The following is a 19,716-nucleotide window of genomic DNA, read 5'->3' on the forward strand; positions in this document are numbered from 1 at the left end:
ATTTTTTCCCATTTTTCTCCTGCCTTTTTCTGTAGTTCATAAAAACATAAGATCAGCCATACTAGGTCAGACCAATGGTCCACCTAGGCCAGTATCCTGACTTCCAGCAATGACTGGTGCCAGATGCTTCAGAGGCGTAAACAGAACAGGGCAATTTATTGAGTCATCCTGTCCCAGCTTCTAGCAGTTGGAGTTTCAGGACAGCAGAGAATAGAGTTGCAGCCCTGGCCATCCTGACTAATAGCCATTGAAGGCCTTCTCCTTCATAAACTTACCCAATTCTTATTTGTACCCAGTTATACTTTGGGCCACCACAACATTTCCTGGCAACAAGTTCCACAGATTGTGCTTTGTGTAAAGAAATACTGCCTTTTGGTTTAAACCTGCTGCTTATAATTGTATTAGGTGACCTCTGGTTTGTGTGTTTTGTAAAGGGGTAAATAAGTAAGTCTTTATTCATTTAGGCATTTCAAAGTAGAGGCCAATTATGAAAATTTAGCCCCTATCTATTGAAAAAAAGATGCTTAATACACCAGTCACCCTTCCTCCCGCCTTCCCTCCAACCCCCTGCAATACTTGATACAGTAAGATTAGTTTCTGTTCTGTTCAGGTCAGAACTTAGGTTGTACTTGTGAAGTACACTGGATCAACAGCTCAGGGGTTTACACATGCTTAGTTTCTGGCACTTTTTTTGGAATAGTAGGTGAGTTACGAGGGAAAATTTACTTAGCCTAAGCAGAAAATATTTGGATCCCACCGCCGCCCCGATGTATTCATAAAATCTCAGGCCTTGAAAGAGTTAAAATATTTCTGTATCTATTAATGGGAAGGCATCTAAAAACTGAGCTAATGTTGGTTAAATTTGAGTTCAGCTTAGTGAGAGTAGTTCATTCTACAGCTCATGTCCTAGAATTGTCTCATAGCTGGAGCACTGCTTGAATATATTCCCCATTAGATGGGGTTTGAACTGTATTTTAGAAATAAAGTACAGAAATGGCATGACAAGGAAGTCAGAGACCAGGTAACAATGTGCAGGTTCCTCATAATCATTTTTTTTATTATTTCACAGAGGAAAAAATGTTTCACTTAACTTCCCTAAGTCTGTACTTTGAATTGCACCAAGACCGTACTACCCAGCTACCAGTCCATTAGTAGCTGCTCCTAATTCTCAGACAAGAGATGTGCTGCCTGGCCACCTCACTACAGAGCAAAAGACAAGGTACATTACCCAGGTTATTTAGTGTTCTGGCTTGTGTCCTGACAGTCCCTGCTGTGTAATTTCGCTCAGATGCCAAAGCGCATTAACTGTGAGAAGACAAGAGAGTGAATTGTTGCTTATAAAACACAGGGAACAGAATTATAGGCCCTATAGCCATTCAGCTGTTTTTACAATGACTGGTCCACATAACCAACAGTGTCCACATAAACCATTTGAGACAGACCTCAATGGAGGAAGTTGGTCCCTATCCCAACAGGCAAAAATACATGGCTTAAGTTATTTTTATATTCCTGCAACAGCTATCTATGATTTACTAAGGGAGAATACTAACAGGACTTTAAGTTAATTAAAATGACAAAAATAGAGACCATAAATTGGAATGGCAGTTGGGTTAGTGATGGATTCCACTAATCTCACTTGGGAAGAGTGGTAATGAGGTGAAACACAGGCCACATTGCAGTAACCTGCTCTGAAAACAACAGGTAACCTAACCACGGAGAAATATAAACAAGGATAAATAAAGGCACAGGTGCTTCCTAAAGACATTGAGCCACACACATATTGCTTTGCTCCAAGTTTCATTCATCTCTCCATGCCCAAAGAGTGGCTGACACACGCTTCTGAAAAACCCCAAACCCCGCAGAATAATTTGGTCTTGCTCCTGTTCCAACTGACATCTTATGGCAAAGTGACCTTTGAGTTTTGGGGGTTCTAAGGTGCAACCGATGGGTGTTTTCATTCCAATTCTCATTTATGTGGGCTAACAAGAGTCAACCAAAAATCAGTTCCTCTGCTGTCACCCAGCTTCCTTGTTTACAGCAAACAAAATCTGAGCACAGCAAACAGTCAGCCTGGCTTCAATTTCAAGTGTTATTAATTCTGATTTAAAAGAATTCAAGTTTCTAAAGATGCTAGATGTAGAAAGGTGCTTTAGCGGACAGACTGCAACATTATTCTCCAGGAAAGAAAAGGTGATACGGAGAGTTAGAGATTTAATATTTACTTCTTTTGTGGCAGTTGGTACTGACTTCATGAGAACTATAATCACAGAACACTCTGAAGTGGCCCAACTCTAGCCAAAACAGCAACATGGAATTGCAGCATGATACTGGTGCCTTTGTGCATGTCTGGATACACAGGAAAAAAAAATAAAGAAAAGAATAAGTGTCCACTTCAAGAAACAAAGGAGAATTTTGCAGTGTTGCCAATGCTCACTGTTTTAGCATGAATATCATATTTGGTGTTTTTCTTAAAGGCCGAGCTCCTAGAGTCACGTTATATTTAAGACTCTCAGCTTTCATTTAAAGTAAGGGCTTGTCTACAGTTACTGAGGGATCGACCAGTGGTGATCAATTTAGCGCAGGGGCATTTTGGCCTGAGGGCCACATCTGGGAATAGAAATTGTATGGTGGGCCATGAATGCTCACAAATTTAGGGTTGGGTGCGGGAGGGGTGAGGGCTGTGGTTGGGGGTGCAGGCTCCATGATGGGGCCAGAAATGAGGAGTTCAGGGTGTGGGAGGGGGCTCTGGGCTGGGGTAGGAGAGTGGGGTGCAGGCTCTGGGGTGGGGCTGGGGATAAGGAGTTTGGGGTGTAGGAGGGTGCTCAGGACGGGACCGAGGGAGGGAGGGGGAGCAGGGCTGGGGCAGTGGATTGGGGTGCAGGAAGGGGTGCAGACACTGGCTGTGAGTGCGGGCTCTGGGGATGAGGGGTTTCAGTAGCAAGAGAGTGCTCCGGGCTGGGATTGAGGGGTTTGGAGGGCAGGAGGGGGATCAGGCCTGGGGCAGTGGGTTGAGGCATGGGGAGAGGTTTAGGGGTACAGGTTCTGTGCGGGCACTTACCTCAAGTGGCTCCCAGAAGCAGCTCCCTTCTCCAGCTCCTATGCGGAGGCATGGCCAGGTGGCTCTACACACTGCCCCCATCCGCAGGTACCGCCCCATCCACAGGCACTGCCCCTGCAGCTCCCATTGGAGCGCCTGAGGGAGCCATTGGAGTGTGTAGGAGCTGGAGGGGGGGGGGGGGGCTTGCTCCCCAATGGGAGCTTGAGGGCCGGATTAAAAGGGCTGGGCCGTAGTTTGCCCACCCCTGATTTAGCAGGTCTAGTGAAGACCCGCTAAATCGACTGCAGATCGCTCTCCCATTGACTCCTGTATTCCACCTGACCGAGGACTCTACTTACTGCGGGGTCCACACTATGCGATATCGATGGGTGACGCTCTCCTGTCAACAATGCATAGTGTGGACCCCACAATAAGTAGATCTAAGATGTATTGATTTGAGTTACACTATTCACCTAACTCAAATTGCGTAGCTGAGATCGAATTTCCCCTGTAGTGTAGACAAGGCCTAAGGCCTTCATGGGTTCAGAGAACAGCTTGCAGACATGAACCCTAAATACACAAAAACCAGAAGACAAAAAGAGTTATTCTTTTAATGCATGGATTTTGTAGCTGCCTGACTTTCAAATGGTTCAGGTTAGCCATACCGCATTTGGTAATTTGAAGGGAAAAAAAAATCAACAATCATTATGGCTATTGTGACACATATTGCAACCCTACATATTATCTCTTGGAACCACTGTATTATGTTTGTTAATGTTTTCTGTATGACTGTGTTCTACTTCATGGAGGAGGGTTACCACAACTCCTCCGAGAACTAAAAACCGTGTGTGGGGGTATGTGTGAATACCTTGGGATTGTAAACCAATCTAGAGCACCACCCCCCACTGGAATGGTTTGCATATACTCATTCAGGCTGGGTGTTCCAGACACTATGAATCAAAGAAAGGGCTTATGGTATAAAAGGATGAACTAAATGACATGAGGTCTTCCTTTTGATTCAGCAAACAGATAGGACTGTTGGTCCTAGGGGAACCCCCAACCCTGGAGGGAAGAGTTGGAAGGCATTGGCCTACCAAGGTCTGAAAGACTGATGGGCAATTTCTGATGTTTATTAGTAAGCGTATAGGAACTTTTTTAAAATAGATTTTCCCTCTAATGCTAACAAACATGCTTTCTGAGAAAGCAGTATGGATTATTGGTACAAATGTCACTGTCCTCAGAGAAAGCACAGCTTAGGTGCTGTCATTAGACAAACTGACTTGCTGGCATATCAATGTACAGCAGGAAATGCGCAGCCTTAAAAACCTCTGGCCAGAAAGGAGTGGGACACAAATCCCTGCCAAGAGACCGGTGATGGCTGGACTCCTGAGACCCGACTGGGCACTCCTCGAGTGGACAATGGAAGGGGAATATATGTGCAGTTAACCCTCAAACTGTGACAGACACATTGAAGGCGTAAACCCCAAAAGAAACATTGCCTCGTCAAACATTGTTAGAACATGCATTAGGAAGGGAGAGGGCTGGCTTTATGGATTTAACATCTTCATGTAGATGACTCATTTGGCCATATCCAATGTGCTATGTTCTAATCAGCTGGTGCAAGCTAAACAGGGTCAGGCTGGGTCACACCTGGATAGGAGACTTCCCGGGAACATGTGGAGGAGCTGGTGCTTATGATTCAGCAGTTGGTACTGTTATGATGGAGGTCCTGATCCTGCAAAGACTTATACACATGAATAACTTCATACCTGTGAACTCTTAGGGATGCTATTTATGCATAATTTTTTGTTGGATCAGGACCCAAATTAGTATTGAATTAATGGCCTCGTGTTAGAGGGTACCAGGCTTCCTTGCAGATCTAGGCTTAAAAATGAGATCTTAACCACTTGTAGCAACTATTGCACAAGTACTGGGAGGTGGATTTAAATCCTGATGCCCTGCTGAAATTCCAGTTGAGATGGTCAAAAGTCAAAGTGATAAGCTCAACCAGATGCTAAATAGCTGAAAATACCTGACCCTGCTCTTTTAAATTCTGCAAATATTTAAAACTTTTTAAAAATTGCATTAGTTTACAGTACTAGATTGGGCTTCTAGCAGTTAGAGACCAATGCAACCACAAACGACAACTGGCCTTTAGTTTCAAAGTTTTATACTTGGGCATCAGTGGATGGTTGTGAGGGCATTTCCTGGCTTTCCAGTATCAGCACCAGTTGAGGAGCCAAGGAAAAGCTTGTCCACATTACTATGCATTTATTTGCATAGGTAGAGATTGTACACAGATGAAATGATAGCTACGTGGGTTTCCCCCCCCCCATCGGCTATTCAGTATTAAAGATAGGATCATGAAAGATTAGATATCCAAAAGGTGAGGCAGTGAACAAGTCACGATGACACCCACAGAATAGGGATGTTAACAGAGGAGATTATGTATATCAATACAGTTCCCATTAGAGCAGCTCTTTACAAGCCCAGCTTGGTCCTTCTCTAATGTCTCCTTTTAGAGTTGTACCTGATCTTATTGCCAGTTTTCATGCGTATCCACTGTGGGATGGGCCTGTTCTATTTTTGCTTCTTGGCAAGGAATCGCTTGATCTTGAATGTCTTGTGGGACGACATGGTGCGGAGCGCCGAGTTGGTCACCACAATGGCGGTGCAGGAAAGGCTCCGCACCATGTCGTCCCACAAGACATTCAAGATCAAGCGATTCCTTGCCAAGAAGCAAAAACAGAACCAGCCCATCCCATAGTAGATGCGCATGAAAACTGGCAATAAGATTATGTATATCAATGGGATTATTATTCCAGACTCTGACTACAGCAAGACAAAAAGTTGTTTCCCAGTGCTTCACAGAAGATGAGTTTTCATGCGTGAGGAAAAAGTTGTAGCTTGCTAACCACAAATGCCTGGTGAACATGTCAAAGAAGAACTCTGTTTTCCAATCTAGTTTCCACTGCAGTGTGGAATTGTATCATGATTAGCCATTCAGAAACTACAGAAGTTACCATTTTTATAGGGAATCAAACTCAAAGGATTAGATTAGAAGTCTTTAGTCTCCTGGTTTACTTTTTGGCTCTCTAACTATAGCTCTCAAACCAAAAAAAACACACACAAAAAACCGCGAGAAGAATCTTACCCCTTCTTACTTCACAGATATTTGCTTTTGATGTAAACAGAAAATTTAAAAAAAACAAACAAAAACAAAACAAAAAAACCCCCCCACACACTGATGTTGCTAATCATCCTCGGTCGATACGTTCCAAGCAACTGTATGGCCATCCTAGCAGAAATCTAGATTCAACATATTATTCATTTGCACGCACCTCTGATTAAATGGCAAGTTCCAAAGTGAGCCATGACAATTCCAGAACCACTTGGGTGGCTGCATAACAACAGGTATGATTTGAAGACAAGGAGGTTGTAAAAGGATGTTCCCTGGTGACATATTTGGTTGGTTCAATTGATGGGTCCTGATGTCTAATGAAAAAGATCTACCTTGACTTGCCGAGTCCAGGTTTGCAGGGCTGACAAAAAAATGTCATTCATAATATGAGCAAATTTAATATTAAAAGCAGCGAGATACTCTAAAAATTATATGGCTTTTCAGATCACTTTTCAGAGTAGAACTACACTCTAAAATGATGATAATCAGGATTTCATGATGAGACCTACTTTTTTCCCCCCCGAATATAGGATCTTCCAGAATAAATACTGTTCAACTCCCTCCCTTCCCCTCCCCATTGATGGCTACATGCTAGTTCTCAAAACAAAGACAATGAAATATGTATCAGTCTTAAGCACAAAACACTGCTTTGATTTTGCCCTAGTATTCAGAGAATTTCTAAACAACTTCAGACACAATTTCTTCTTGCTTGATGTGAATATGGAGCAGACAAAAACAGTAATGGAAGATGCTGCCCAAGACGAACACCTAATAGATAGATTGTTGGGAATCCAGATTAATGACGAACACATATATAGTACCGTTTAACTTGTGTAACTTTTTACTTCAAGAAAATAGAGAGACACGTGGCTTCCAATCCTACTTTGTTTCAGGAGAGTTAGGAACAGGATAGCTATTCATCAAAATAAAAACTTGCATTTAAGAACTTCTGACAAATCAAACGACAGATCATTGCTGTACATATATAGTTGTAATACTTCTAATTTTTAGAGCAACACTAGTAAAAAGACTTCACATCTCATGCTTCTGAATTCCTCACTGACACTTGGGGAGAGACAGCTACATGTTTTAAGTCCTAACATATTGAGATGAGACTAAAGCCTGATTTTCAGATTTCCGAGTGAAGTTAATCGGAGCAGCAGATGCTCAGCACATATGAAAATGAGGCGTGTGGTTTTTAAACCTGTTTTCAATGTGATTGGGCAGTGTGTGTCTCTTGGACAGAAACATTAAATGATAGCAAAAATTTAAAAAAAAAATCACTTAGATTTGTATGTTCTAGTTTTAATAAATAAAATTTATTTAAAATATGCTTTATCATTTATTCACAGTTTCAAGTTTGAAGAGAGGATAATACTATTCCTGATAAAAAAAAATCAAAATACAGCTAACTCCATTTCACTCTGTGGTGAAAATGACATTCCAGCAAAGGCTAATATCCGTGGAAAATCTTGTCTTGAAGCTAAAAAGGCACACATTTATTTTTGTGCATGGTATTAACTGTAGTTAAAAAGGAAATATATGTTTGCATATAAGGGAAATTTCTTTGTATAGTTTCAGTTAACATTACTGGAAAAAGTCTTCCAATACCACTTTGTTTATGAAGTAACATTTTATACAAAAATATCAAACTGATCCAACTGTAACAGATTACATTTTTATGCTAAACATTTTATTTTGCATCACTGAAAAGCCCACTGCTTTTCAGAGAAATCAACTGTATTTCTTAAATGTAGAAGATTGGAAGCTTTACCTCTAGATTTCCATTTTAGCACTTCACAAATGTAAAAACATTAATAACCAAATCATAATTGAGTTGTCATGGGATAGCAATGAACTCCTATTCTTTCCCAGCTGTACCACGTTATAAATAGGCAATGCTTACCTCCACTTCAATAAAACTAAGCACCACATGGGACAAAGCTACTAACCCCATGTTTAACAAGGCACCAATATTTCTGCTATCTGTAGCAGTTTTATATTTAGTAAGTCACCGAATTCCTGTCTTATCCGCTTCACTGTTCTGAGTCAGCTGCTCCAGCAAATTTAAAATGACTTCTATTCTTGCTAGCAGAGTCACACTTTTGTTGGCAGTTGCACGCAATAAAAGGGAGTAAACTTGCTTGTTGGTCTTAAGAACTTCCTCCTCTTCATTACTGCCACTGAAAAAGGAACCACAGGTATCCTGAACTATTACACTGTATCAAAGCATAAACAATTACATTGTGCAAATATTGATTTATTAAAACAGTGACTACCCATCAAAAATCTTCTTGTCCCTGGGATTCCATGACTCCTGGTTCTCCCACTACCTCTCTAATCACTCCTTCAATGTTTCATTCCAAGTATCCACCTCATCCCTAACTCCAGCTTTCAGAAAGAGTCCTATGGGGCCCTGAGCCTCACCCTGTCATCTTCCTTTACATTTTCTGGGCAGCATATGCACAAACATGACATCAAAGTACCATCTCCATGTTAACTCCCAAAGCTATTTCTCCATGCTATACCTGTCTCCAAACTGAAATCTCAGCCTGCCTTTCTGATAGCTCTTTGCGTCTATTGAGCCAGCAGTTTAAGCTCAATAGGGCCAGCACAAAACTCTTAGTCTTTCCCTACACAAGCCCTTCTGCTTTCTCGGTCACCATGGGCACCACCACCATTCTCCCTGTCACTGTAATCTGGGCATCATCTTTGACCTGGCCCTTTCTCTAGGTCCTCACACCTAAGCAATGTCTAAATCTTGCAGATTTTTCCTGCATAACATAACATCTTTAGGATCTTGCCTTTCCTCTCCATACACAGCTAAATATATCACCCAGTCCCTCATCATCTTGTGTCTTGGCTACAGCAGCCTTCTCCTTTCCGGCCTTGACAAATGCCATCTTGCCCCACTTATCCATTCAAAACACTGATGCGAAGGTAATTTTGCTGGCTCATCACTTCAACTGTATTACCTTTCTCTCTGAATTCCTAAACTGGCTTTCCCTTCTCTAGTACATTTATGCCACTTTAGGAAATAAAACTCCAAAAGTCAGTTTTTAAAATCTCAGAAAAATATTGCCGCCACTGATATTACAGGTAGTATATGTGACTAGTTGGTTTAATTGTAAATCCATCAAGAATTGCCAAGAAACAAAGCAGCAATTAGTTCATAACATTTGGCACAAAGCAGTGGCAGGTTTATTTAACACACAGAACAGGTATACAATAAAAAAAAGCCACTGAAATGCAAGCTATTGCCAGGATAAATTACAAAAATGCCCAGGACAAATCATCACTTTGAATTACTATTCCCCTGCTTACAATTTTACACAGCCAAATTCAGTTCCGCTTAAGCACTTAATTTTTAAAGACGTCTTGCTTTTACGCAGGTTTATAGCCAGATTGTAACTTTTGTGGCTTGAGCACTGCAGTTTCAAAGATGGGGTAAAAATTTCCCTTCTGCATTCCCCCTGAATGAGTGCATCAATAACCATGGATCAGCAAGAGGAATTACTCAATTCCCCCTCTGACCAAGCTAACCATTGCTGTGGAGGCATGGGGGAGGGTAGGCATTCCCCCCCAACTCTATAGACAGAAAATGAACTGGGCATATACTACTTGCACATTACATGTAAAAAGGTTAGAGAGAAGGGAATTTAACTTACCCACAACGCACTTCTACAGTTTTTGAATGACACACATTAGCTGTATTAAGTTTGTACGACAATAGCATTCTGCTTTTATTTTGCAGACCTTGAAAAATTAAACACTATAACATAATTAAATTGAAGTGTATGTACCATGTATAGAGCCTATCAATTTAAAAAGAATATTAGTGATTAGAACGGTAGATGAGAAAAGAAAGTCTAAATATTCTACTCTGACATCACACCCTCTTCAAGGCTATGAAGTATGATAGCACAAAACCAACACAATTACTAGTGTTAGTCAATTACCCTACATGTCAATTTGTTTCAAAAGATTGATTATACTCTGGTCCTTGGCATTTCGTATATTTACACTGCCACCCTGTGGAAGCTTTTTTAAAAATTAAAGGCACCTTACTGCTGCTACACAAGAAAAAAAAAAAAAGGCTTTTTTCTAGTCTTTTGTCCTTCCATACACACACACACACACACACCCCTCTCCCCCCTCTGCTTTATGGTCCTTGTATACAGGAGGATGGATGCTTCTCTAAACTGCATTTAGCCACAAAGCATCCAACATAATAGTATATCAGCTGCTTAAAACCTGGCCGGTGACTGTATTCCAATGGGAAAATACAGACAACTGTACTTCAATCTTAATACCAACTGTGCAGCTAATATAGCATTCAACAATAAAGAAAAAAAACTTTGTCAATGTACATGACACTGGAATTAACTAGAAGAACAGGTTTTGTAAACATGACTCCAGAAAGGTGATTTTTGCTATTACTTATGTTATTTCTGATGCTCTACAAGCGGCCATAGTGTCTATACAGTCTCAGCTGATGGGGTCACCACATATTTGCAGCTGATGAGATAAAATGTATTTTCTGGGTCTCCCTAAGCAAAATTAAATATAATTACATCCAAGAGGAGTGATTCTGGTGTCAGCAATTACACTGCCATGACTCTATTCTAGAAAGCACTTGAAGGTCAACACAAAAAGAAAAAAAAAAAAAAAGGGCCATGTTTTTGTTTTGAATTAAATCCTAGCAGTTAGATACTTTGAGAACATAAGGAAATGCTTACACAAAAAAAGATAATCCTTTAGGCTGCCACTCCAATACTTATTTTAGAAAATTTTAGAATCAGTTCAACCTTACTAAGCATTAGCCCAAAATCTGCACATAAAAACATCACTTCATAATTTGTTAGCTATAGTGGGGACTTCAGCATACCCTAAATGTCATACTTCAAACTACATAGTCATCTGCAAAGTTCAGTAATTTGCAATGGGTCTCCCAGTGTCTGTTGGCAACGTTCAGTCATAGGTGGAAACATAAGGTAGACCCACCCATGTCAAAGAAAGCACATCCACCCAACTTGCAGCACAAACAAGATATCATTATAGAAAGATGATGCCAAAATCGGAGAGATTTTAGGCTACCTGCCAACAGCTGATTGCTCTGCAAGTTGGAGATGATCTCTGTACATGTGTATGCACATCCCTCCCTTCCTCCCCCTCGTGCCCCCGCGTACACACAAAACACACACAGCTCGGGATGAGGGGCAGATAGAGAGAAGGAATGTCTGTTTCACCATATTTCATAATTTATCAGGGCCAATATAAAGTTTTGATCATTTTTCTTTTTGTTATGGCCATTCATAGGTTGTTTTTATTTTCTCTTCTCAAAATCTTAGGCAGCTCTTTGGAAACAACAGATACAAGAAGCTGCCCACACACAAGGAGCAGACAAGTTTTTTAGGTCATTCCCTCAGTTACACAAATCACAAAACAGTAAATTCTCAGAAGTCAGAGTTGACATGTAGCTTGATCATTTTTACACACACACACACACACACACACACACACACACACACACACACACCAAAAAATACAAATTGCATATACAATTGCATTTTCTTGCATGTATAGATAAATCCTGGATTATATACATTGTAATTTTGCATTTTACCAAAGCTTAACAAGTCTCGACTTACCCAATTTTCTTTTTTGTTGATGTTAGCAATTTAATTGATTGGAGGAGGAGGAATGACAATCGAGATTCATATATAGTGAGAAGTTTTATTACTTCATCTTTATTAAGGTTAGATGAGGAGTCACCAGGTAGTGTCTTCTCATCACTACTTTTGACATCCTCATTCATCTAAAAAACATAAAGGCATTTCACCTAACCCAGCTAGCAAACTATATTTTTTAAATAAGGTTCAAATAGTACAATTTCAATTTAAGCCACTTGTTGAAATATACAATGTTCATGTCAAGACTATTATTCCATGCTGTTTATGGAAATTGTTTTGGTAATAACTTATATCAGCATTGACAGGTTTCAAAGTAGCAGCCGTGTTAGTCTGTATTTGCAAAAAGAAAAGGAATACTTGTGGCACCTTAGAGACTAACAAATTTATTTGAGCATAAGCTTTCATGAGCTACAGCTCACTTCATCGGATGCATTCAGCATTGTTCACCAGTTACATAAGGCTGGCTGTAAAATTTTTCAAAGTTGCTTTAATATGTTCTATGTACTCTATCAAATTTAGTTATGAAAATAATGGGAAGGCATGGATTTTGGTAACTGGTTATCAAATGGCACTGGCAATCTGAGCATGACAAATGCATCTCTGAATAAGTAAATATTGCTGCTTATGCTACCATCAAGATCCCTGTGACAGGGCTCAACTGCAAATGACCTTCCAAATTTTTAACACTTCAGTGACATGGTGAATCTTAGTGGAATAATATCAACCTTGTTCAAAAGAAGTGTACATGCAACTCTCAGAGACTTCAGGGGATCCATAAGTGTACTATAGACGACGACTACTACTACTGGAAAGGAAAAACACATGTCCCATTATACAGAAATACATCGGTCCTAATCAATCTCTGCAGAACTATGAGAATTCAGAACTACATTTCTCTTTGAAATTTTGGCCATTAGCTTTAATAAAACTATAGTTAGGTCCAGTATTACTAGGATTACATTAAAACTTGTCTTATAAACTTGAATTCATCTGGCCGAGTTACAATATGTCACGCTAATAATATATAATGTTTGCGTATACTATTTTTGTCCTCAACATTTTAATGCAGAACTTCAGTTCTACTTAGATCTCCAACTATTCCGGTGCCGTCTGACAAGGCAGAACTTGACAGGATTCCAGAATGGGTTTAGCCTCAAAACATAAGATGGTTTAACTTTTGCCTTCTCTTTGTGCCCGTAGAAGGAACACATCAATTAGAACTGGTCAGAGAGGGGTATTTCTGGCATATATATATGCTTATCCAGATACAATGAAGATAATTTAACAAAAACCTGAAGATGAACTGTCATAGCTTAATATTTAAAGAATAGTTCAATTACAAATTCAAAACCAGTATTTTATTCCCAAACGAACTAGTATAAGTGACTACACAAGGTTCAAAGCAATAGACAATCAGACCACTTGTCCTTTTGCTTACCTGTTCACATTCAGCTAAAAGCTCCTTTCTGATCAGCTGGAATGCACACTGGGTCTTTATCAATATGTCTAGAGCCCCACAAAGAGTCTTTAGTTTTCCAGCACTACTGTTTTGACCTAAAATTAGAAAGACATGAGCTCTGGACTAATACAGCTACTTTCATGCAAGGATCTCAGAGTGCCTTACAAAGGTATTATTTGTATTCCTGTGGTGTGTTCCTAGTCATGAACCAGGGTCCCACTGTTCCAGGCATTGTATACGGACAGCCCCTGCCCAAAGGAGCTTACAGTCCAAAGTATCAGACAACAGATGGATACAGAGAGGGGAGTACAAGTACACAATATAACAAGACTGGCCAGCATGACAGGCAGCAATCTCAGCACTCCAGCAGCCTAGCTGTTGTCAAGGTTTGAGGGTTTGTTTGGTTTTTTTGGGCAGGCATTGTGGAAAGAGGAGACTACTAAGGAGGCATTTTAAAGGCGGCTAATACTAATGGGGAGTGCCTCCCAAATGGGAGGGGACAACACAGGAGAAAGCACAAAGGTGCTTGTTTGAAAATTTCACAAGTGGGCAATGGACTAAAATAGGTCTTTCCCAGAATGTGGTTGTGTCCCAAAGCAGTGGAAGGGATTATTATTATTTTTTTATTATTACTTTCTCAAAAAAATGGGGAAGTGAACAGTAACAATTTTAATGTTGTTGTGGCCATGTTTGTCCCAGGATATTAGAAAGAAAAGGTAGTTAAGGAATATCTTTTACTGGACCATCTTCCATTGGTGAAGGAGATAAACTTTCGAGCTTACACAGAGATCTTCCTTCAGTTCTGGGCTTGAAAGTTCATCTCCCTCGCCAACAGAAGATGGTCTAGTAAAAGATATTACGTTACCCACCTTGTCTCAATAACAATTTTACGCTTTTTTGAGATTCTCCCACAGAGATTCTTTATTTGTAGTCCAACTTACTTGCCATCTGAAACTCTGCAAATGCTACTCTTTCCAACTGCACACGAAGGAGCTCACAGGGTGCATCCTTTAGGAGTTGAAAAAGCTTTACTGCTTTACTGTAATGAAGTTCAGCTAGTACTCGATGCTGTTTCCTTTGATGCTCATCGCCAACCTGTAACAGAAGTACATAATGTAGTAAGTGTTTAGGCATTCAGTTAACAGATGCAGTGAAAAAACTGCCTATGGGGGGCAGAGCACAGCCACAATCACTCCCCTGCTCAATCCACAATTATGAAATTGAAGAAAAAAAATGCAGGGTTGGCAATTTCCCAGGAAAAGCTAGTTTAAAAGACACTGTGCTGGTAAATACTCATTTAAACTAGGGGAAAAAAAATTCTTAGAATATACTAATGAAAATTACTGAAAAATACTTAGCAATTTGATAACAGTTTTGCAGTAACAGAGTCTGTAATTTCAATTAAAGGAAATAAAACAAATAGCATACAACTTTAGATTGATGCTATTGTCTTTGCTACCTCAAAGAAAAACTTCTGAATCTGGGAATTCTCCTTCTTTGTCCAGCAATGAAAATTATATGTTTGTTTAGCAAATTAAGAAGGGGAATTCCCAGATTCAGAAATTTCAGTTTCTGTTTGATATAAACTGTCCAGTCTAGTACTCTGTCTCTTGATCTGGCTGGCTGGAGTGCAACTACTTCACCTGAACTCGGTGAGGACTCAAGTCAGAATATTCCAACAGGAGCAAAGATGGAAGACCACTTGACCCAATTCATTTTTTGAGAAAGTTCACGAAGATGGCAAAAAGTGTCTTAGATACAGAAATTAAAAGGAAAAAAGTGTGTGGAAAGGCAGACAATATGAAGAAACGTTATGGTAAAATGCAGTTGAAAGAATAAAGACACCAGAACCACTGACTTCGGCCGAAACGTATGCGAGCATCAGAATCAGACTGAGGATGAAAGTATGACTACTACTACATTGCCATTGCCAAAGTACATCAAAAGAAAGCCAGATCCTGGTCGCCCAAAGACAATGAGGATGAAGTATCACTTTTTTAAAATCACATATGGATATGTTTGAAAACAACACTGTTTCAGAACCGAAACAAAAGAAACTTGGGGGAGGGGGGTCATTTATTTATTTATTTTTACGGCTATATATCACAGGAAACGCTCCGCTCCTGCTCTCTGGTAACACAGAAACCTGCTCAGACTCTGCCAGTTAGGTAGCAATGTTATGTAGTTTGTGTATGTTCCCTCCACCAACACCTTTACAGTTCCATGCAGCAATGCTATTTACAGTGTCCTTTGTATCTTAATCCCTTACCTCAGGGTCTGAGAGGAGCAGACACCCAACTTCTCCGAGATAGCTGAGCCTAGACTGATGACAATCCCTGTTCCTCTCCTCTTCCTTCTCCACCCCTTAGCATTTCCTTCCTGTCTCTTTTTATCCATCTTTAGCTGGTGTGCTAATTAATTCTTTAACTCCCCCATGCTTCCCCACATTAATGGGTGCCAAAGTGATCAGAGTGCTGGCTCATCTGTAATATTTCCTTTTCCGTTATTGACCTTTTCTGTTTTCAAGGAATGATCAGCTGTCTCAGGCGAGGCTACAAAGCATTCAATCGAAAGCAGGTAGCAAATGAACTGTTAGATGCAGTTACTGACAACTTGAGTGTGGAAACACTCACTCAATAAAATACTTGAAAAAGCAGTTACATTATTACAAGATAGTTGGAGTAATGTTCACAATGACCCGGTGATAGCTAATTGCGTGCAGATAGGGAATACTGTGGTTTCTGTATCAGTGGTTGTTAGTGGAAGCAATAAGACTGGAAAGTACTTTGTGACACTGACAAGAGAAGCCAAGGCATTAGCAAATGAACTGCACGATTGTGATGCTAAGAGCTACTTGACAGACACAGAAAAAGATGCCAAGTACGGGAAGTGATTTCGAACAAGATGACATATGGGTTACATACTGATGTGCATCACAGTGGCTAAATCCACTTGGACAAGACTTTCATCACAGCATTTGGTGTAAATGTTGTAGATTTATAAAAAAAAAAATAAAAATCTGTAATCACTATCAGTCTGTAGCCTAGTTAAAAGGCCAAGCATCTATAAAACCCCAAATTCCTGGTGACACATGATGGAACAGTCAAACGACATGCCTGGAAACACATTAAAAACTGGCTGCATTATTTCAGGATTGTGAGTGATTATGAGGCAGACCGTGAAGACAAAAAGTGGACAGTATAATTAATAATCAAGGAATTTACCAAGAAGCAAAGAACTTGAAACCAGTTGCTGTAGCACTTGACACATCCCAAAGAGACATATCAATAGCTGTTGTATGTGAACTATTATTGGATCTACTGATGAATGAAGATCTTGCACCACACAAAGCAAAAGTACAAGAGAGAGATTGCATGAGGCAATTACTCCTCCACACATCTTGCCCATCCTCCTTCATCCAAAATACACAGGAAAGAAATGCTCAGTTGAACAAGAAGAAATCGCAAAGCAGTGGTTGCTCACCAAAAATCATAACTTTCTCCCATTACTTGAATTAAAGTAGAAGCTCCGAATCCAAAAACAAATGTTCTCATCCATTATCAAGAAAAAAAAAGTTTCCGCTGTAACCAAGGTGGGAAAATCTGAAGAACGATGATAATCCATCTGACTTCATAGCTCTAGTTTAGGACAAGTCTTTTCAAACTTTGGATACATCCATTCAAAACTGAGCAATAGGTTTGATCTATCCAATACACCAGAGTTGGTCTGCTCCAGAATGCAGAGTGGGAAAAGGACCTGGACTGGTAGTCTGCAACTCTGCATCTGACCACTTAAATGTTTCAAGCCTACAACTCCACATTTTTGTCGTTTTCATATAATGAAATGTTATTGGCTTTTGTTTATATAATATTGAAAAACGGAAATCAGTCATAACATTTAACTTCTTTGAGAAAACATCAAACTAAAAGTATACAGACATTCCCATGTTCAACATTATAGTTATATATTAGTATGTCCACTGAAGATTTACGTATACAATCCTAAATTAATCTCTGAATCTACTGCCTTATGTAACCACAATTTGAATCCATATGTAAAACAGTGTAATGTGTGTGCAAAAGCAAAATAAAGGTAGAAAGCAATAAGCACTTTTTAAACCACCATTTCTTTATGCGATAAGCAAAACAGCCCACAGCTATGAATACCAACTTTCAGCAAAAAATTGGATGAATGCCATAGAAGGCAAAGAAACTGCCAGTCTTCAAGGAGATCGGAATGTGTCTTATTAAACATTTATACTGTGGTAATGCTAGAGGCCATGATCAGGTTGGCCCTCACTGAATTAGGCAGCATGCAAACACCGTGACAGCTCTTGCTTCAAAGAGCTAGTAAATATCATAGGTCAGGATTTGTAAACAAAAATCCACTTCAGATTACAATCATTACAAATATCACGCACGTTTGTGTATATATTACACACACACACACACACACACACACACACACACACACACAGCATACTCCCCATTATCCGACTAGCATGGAGGGCACGGATTATTAGGTTAATCAGGTGTTCAGATAATCGAGAGAGCAGGAGCCATTCAGCAGCGAGGCGGCCTTCCTTGTTACCAGGGGCTCGTCATCCTCCTTGCAGTCTTACCCTGGATTTTCTGCTCTACCCAGCTCACTCACTTCCATAACAGCATGGCTGCAGAGGGATCCCTGCACTGTCACGAGATCCCTACATTCATCAGATGTGGGCAGAACAGAGTTCTCCTACCCCCGGCCAGGACTCTGCTCTCCCTTCCAAGACCACAGCTTCCCCCTACTGCATCTTAGCGGTCACTAGCCCTGTGGCAGGACACGAGCCCTCTACAGCTCTGCTGTCATGCCCCTGCTGACACTCCCATGACAGGGGCTGCAGAGTGCTCCCTGCACTGCTGCAGGAGCCATTCAGCAGCAGGGGGGCCTCCCTCATGGCCAGGCTTGCCGTCCTCCTCTCGGTCCTGGCCAGGGGTTTGGGTTTCTGCTCCATTATCCAAATCCCTTCCTTGTCCCTCAGCATGAGATACATGAGGAACAAGGAAGGGATCTGATAATGCAGATGTTTGGATAATAGGGTTTCAGATAAACAGGAGTATAATGGACACACAGTGTATTTATATTTATGTGTATGTATATGTGTATACACACACTCCTCGTCAGTACCCAGCCCAAGCCGGGGAAGTTAATAAGTGGACCAAATCTGATGATGAATCCTGGTCATATGCCACCTGAGGCATATGCTAAGAAAATACAGAGCATAAATTACAGCACACAAGAAAAAAACCCCACAAATCTACAATGCAACTCAATATTCTGGACTATTACCTGGTTTCTCAAGCAACTATGATACATGGAAGCCAGTCTGTGGTGAATAGTTGCAGCCCGATACTGGCAGAGGGGTTGTCGTGCAGACTCTGTATCAACATCACAGTATTTCAAAGATTTCATCATGGCCTCACTAACTTCCTTCTCTATCTACAAAAACAAGATTTCACGATGCAGTGTCAAAACATTTACTTTGAAATCATGAAGACCCAATATAAAAACAGCTAGTAGATGTTTACATAGCACTTTACATCTTAGTTTCTACAAAGCAAAATAAATAAATGGCAATATAACCATTTACGGTGTACTCTTAATGTGCCATATTCTATTAGCAATAACTGCTACACAACAGTTTTTAATGATATAAAGATTTACAAATTATGTATGCACTTTGCCTCAGAGCAGGAGTTCTCTACTATTCTGCTTGTTCTTCACAAAAAAACTGAAGAATGATTTATTTCAGTGGATGTTGTTATAAATCTTCCTTCATTACCTGTTCCTGAGCCTTTCTAGATAATGGTGCATAATCCTGCTGCAAAGTTGCCATAGTAAAATAGGTAGTGGACAGTTCCCAGTTCACAGAATCCCAAACTGCTGGGTACATCTCTCTTTTGCCCAGTGATCTTAAAGCCTTCAGATAGTAATCAATAGCCTATAAACATGTTGTAAAGTAGTAGTTATTGACACAGGTTTATAGCATAGTGAGTGGTAACAATCCAGTATACTCTACTCATTCTAACACGGAAGCATTTCACAACTCATCTGGACATTTTCTTAGCATTTTCCTCAATCACTTTTGTAATCTATTTAAATCATGCATCTCCTACATCTAATAACTAGCAATACCATGCAAATACAAAATTGGAGTTGAATTTAAACTAAAAATATATACAATACAAATTACGTTTACATTACAGTGTGCAGGTATGGAAATGGAAGCAAAATTAAGCAATAAGGATGAAATCCTTATTTCCTGTGTAGAAGGGAGGCCTTGGTACAAGGGAGCTACATAAGG

General features: G+C 40.1%; 1 protein-coding gene and 1 pseudogene across 4 annotated transcripts in view; both read right to left on the minus strand.

Moving 5' to 3' along the window:
* Positions 1 to 5,518: 5,518 nt before the first annotated feature.
* LOC119858900 lies at positions 5,519 to 7,046 on the minus strand (annotated as a pseudogene).
* Positions 7,047 to 7,518: 472 nt separating this feature from the next.
* EDRF1 (erythroid differentiation regulatory factor 1) overlaps positions 7,519 to 19,716 on the minus strand; it is a 50,070-nt gene continuing 37,872 nt past the window's right edge. For 3 of the 4 annotated variants that reach the window (XM_038409343.2, XM_038409340.2, XM_043519254.1), the window contains 6 exons: positions 19,195 to 19,353; positions 18,702 to 18,851; positions 14,312 to 14,465; positions 13,350 to 13,465; positions 11,870 to 12,036; positions 7,519 to 8,401 (listed from right to left, as the gene is read on the minus strand). In XM_038409343.2, the coding sequence (XP_038265271.1) occupies positions 8,230 to 8,401; positions 11,870 to 12,036; positions 13,350 to 13,465; positions 14,312 to 14,465; positions 18,702 to 18,851; positions 19,195 to 19,353 (918 nt within the window). In that variant the 3' untranslated portion in view covers positions 7,519 to 8,229. The remainder of the gene's footprint in view (positions 8,402 to 11,869; positions 12,037 to 13,349; positions 13,466 to 14,311; positions 14,466 to 18,701; positions 18,852 to 19,194; positions 19,354 to 19,716) is intronic. The other variant, XM_038409346.2, reaches the window with a different exon arrangement.

This window comes from Dermochelys coriacea, chromosome 7 (genome assembly GCF_009764565.3).
Source record: "Dermochelys coriacea isolate rDerCor1 chromosome 7, rDerCor1.pri.v4, whole genome shotgun sequence".
Taxonomy (NCBI): domain Eukaryota; kingdom Metazoa; phylum Chordata; order Testudines; family Dermochelyidae; genus Dermochelys; species Dermochelys coriacea.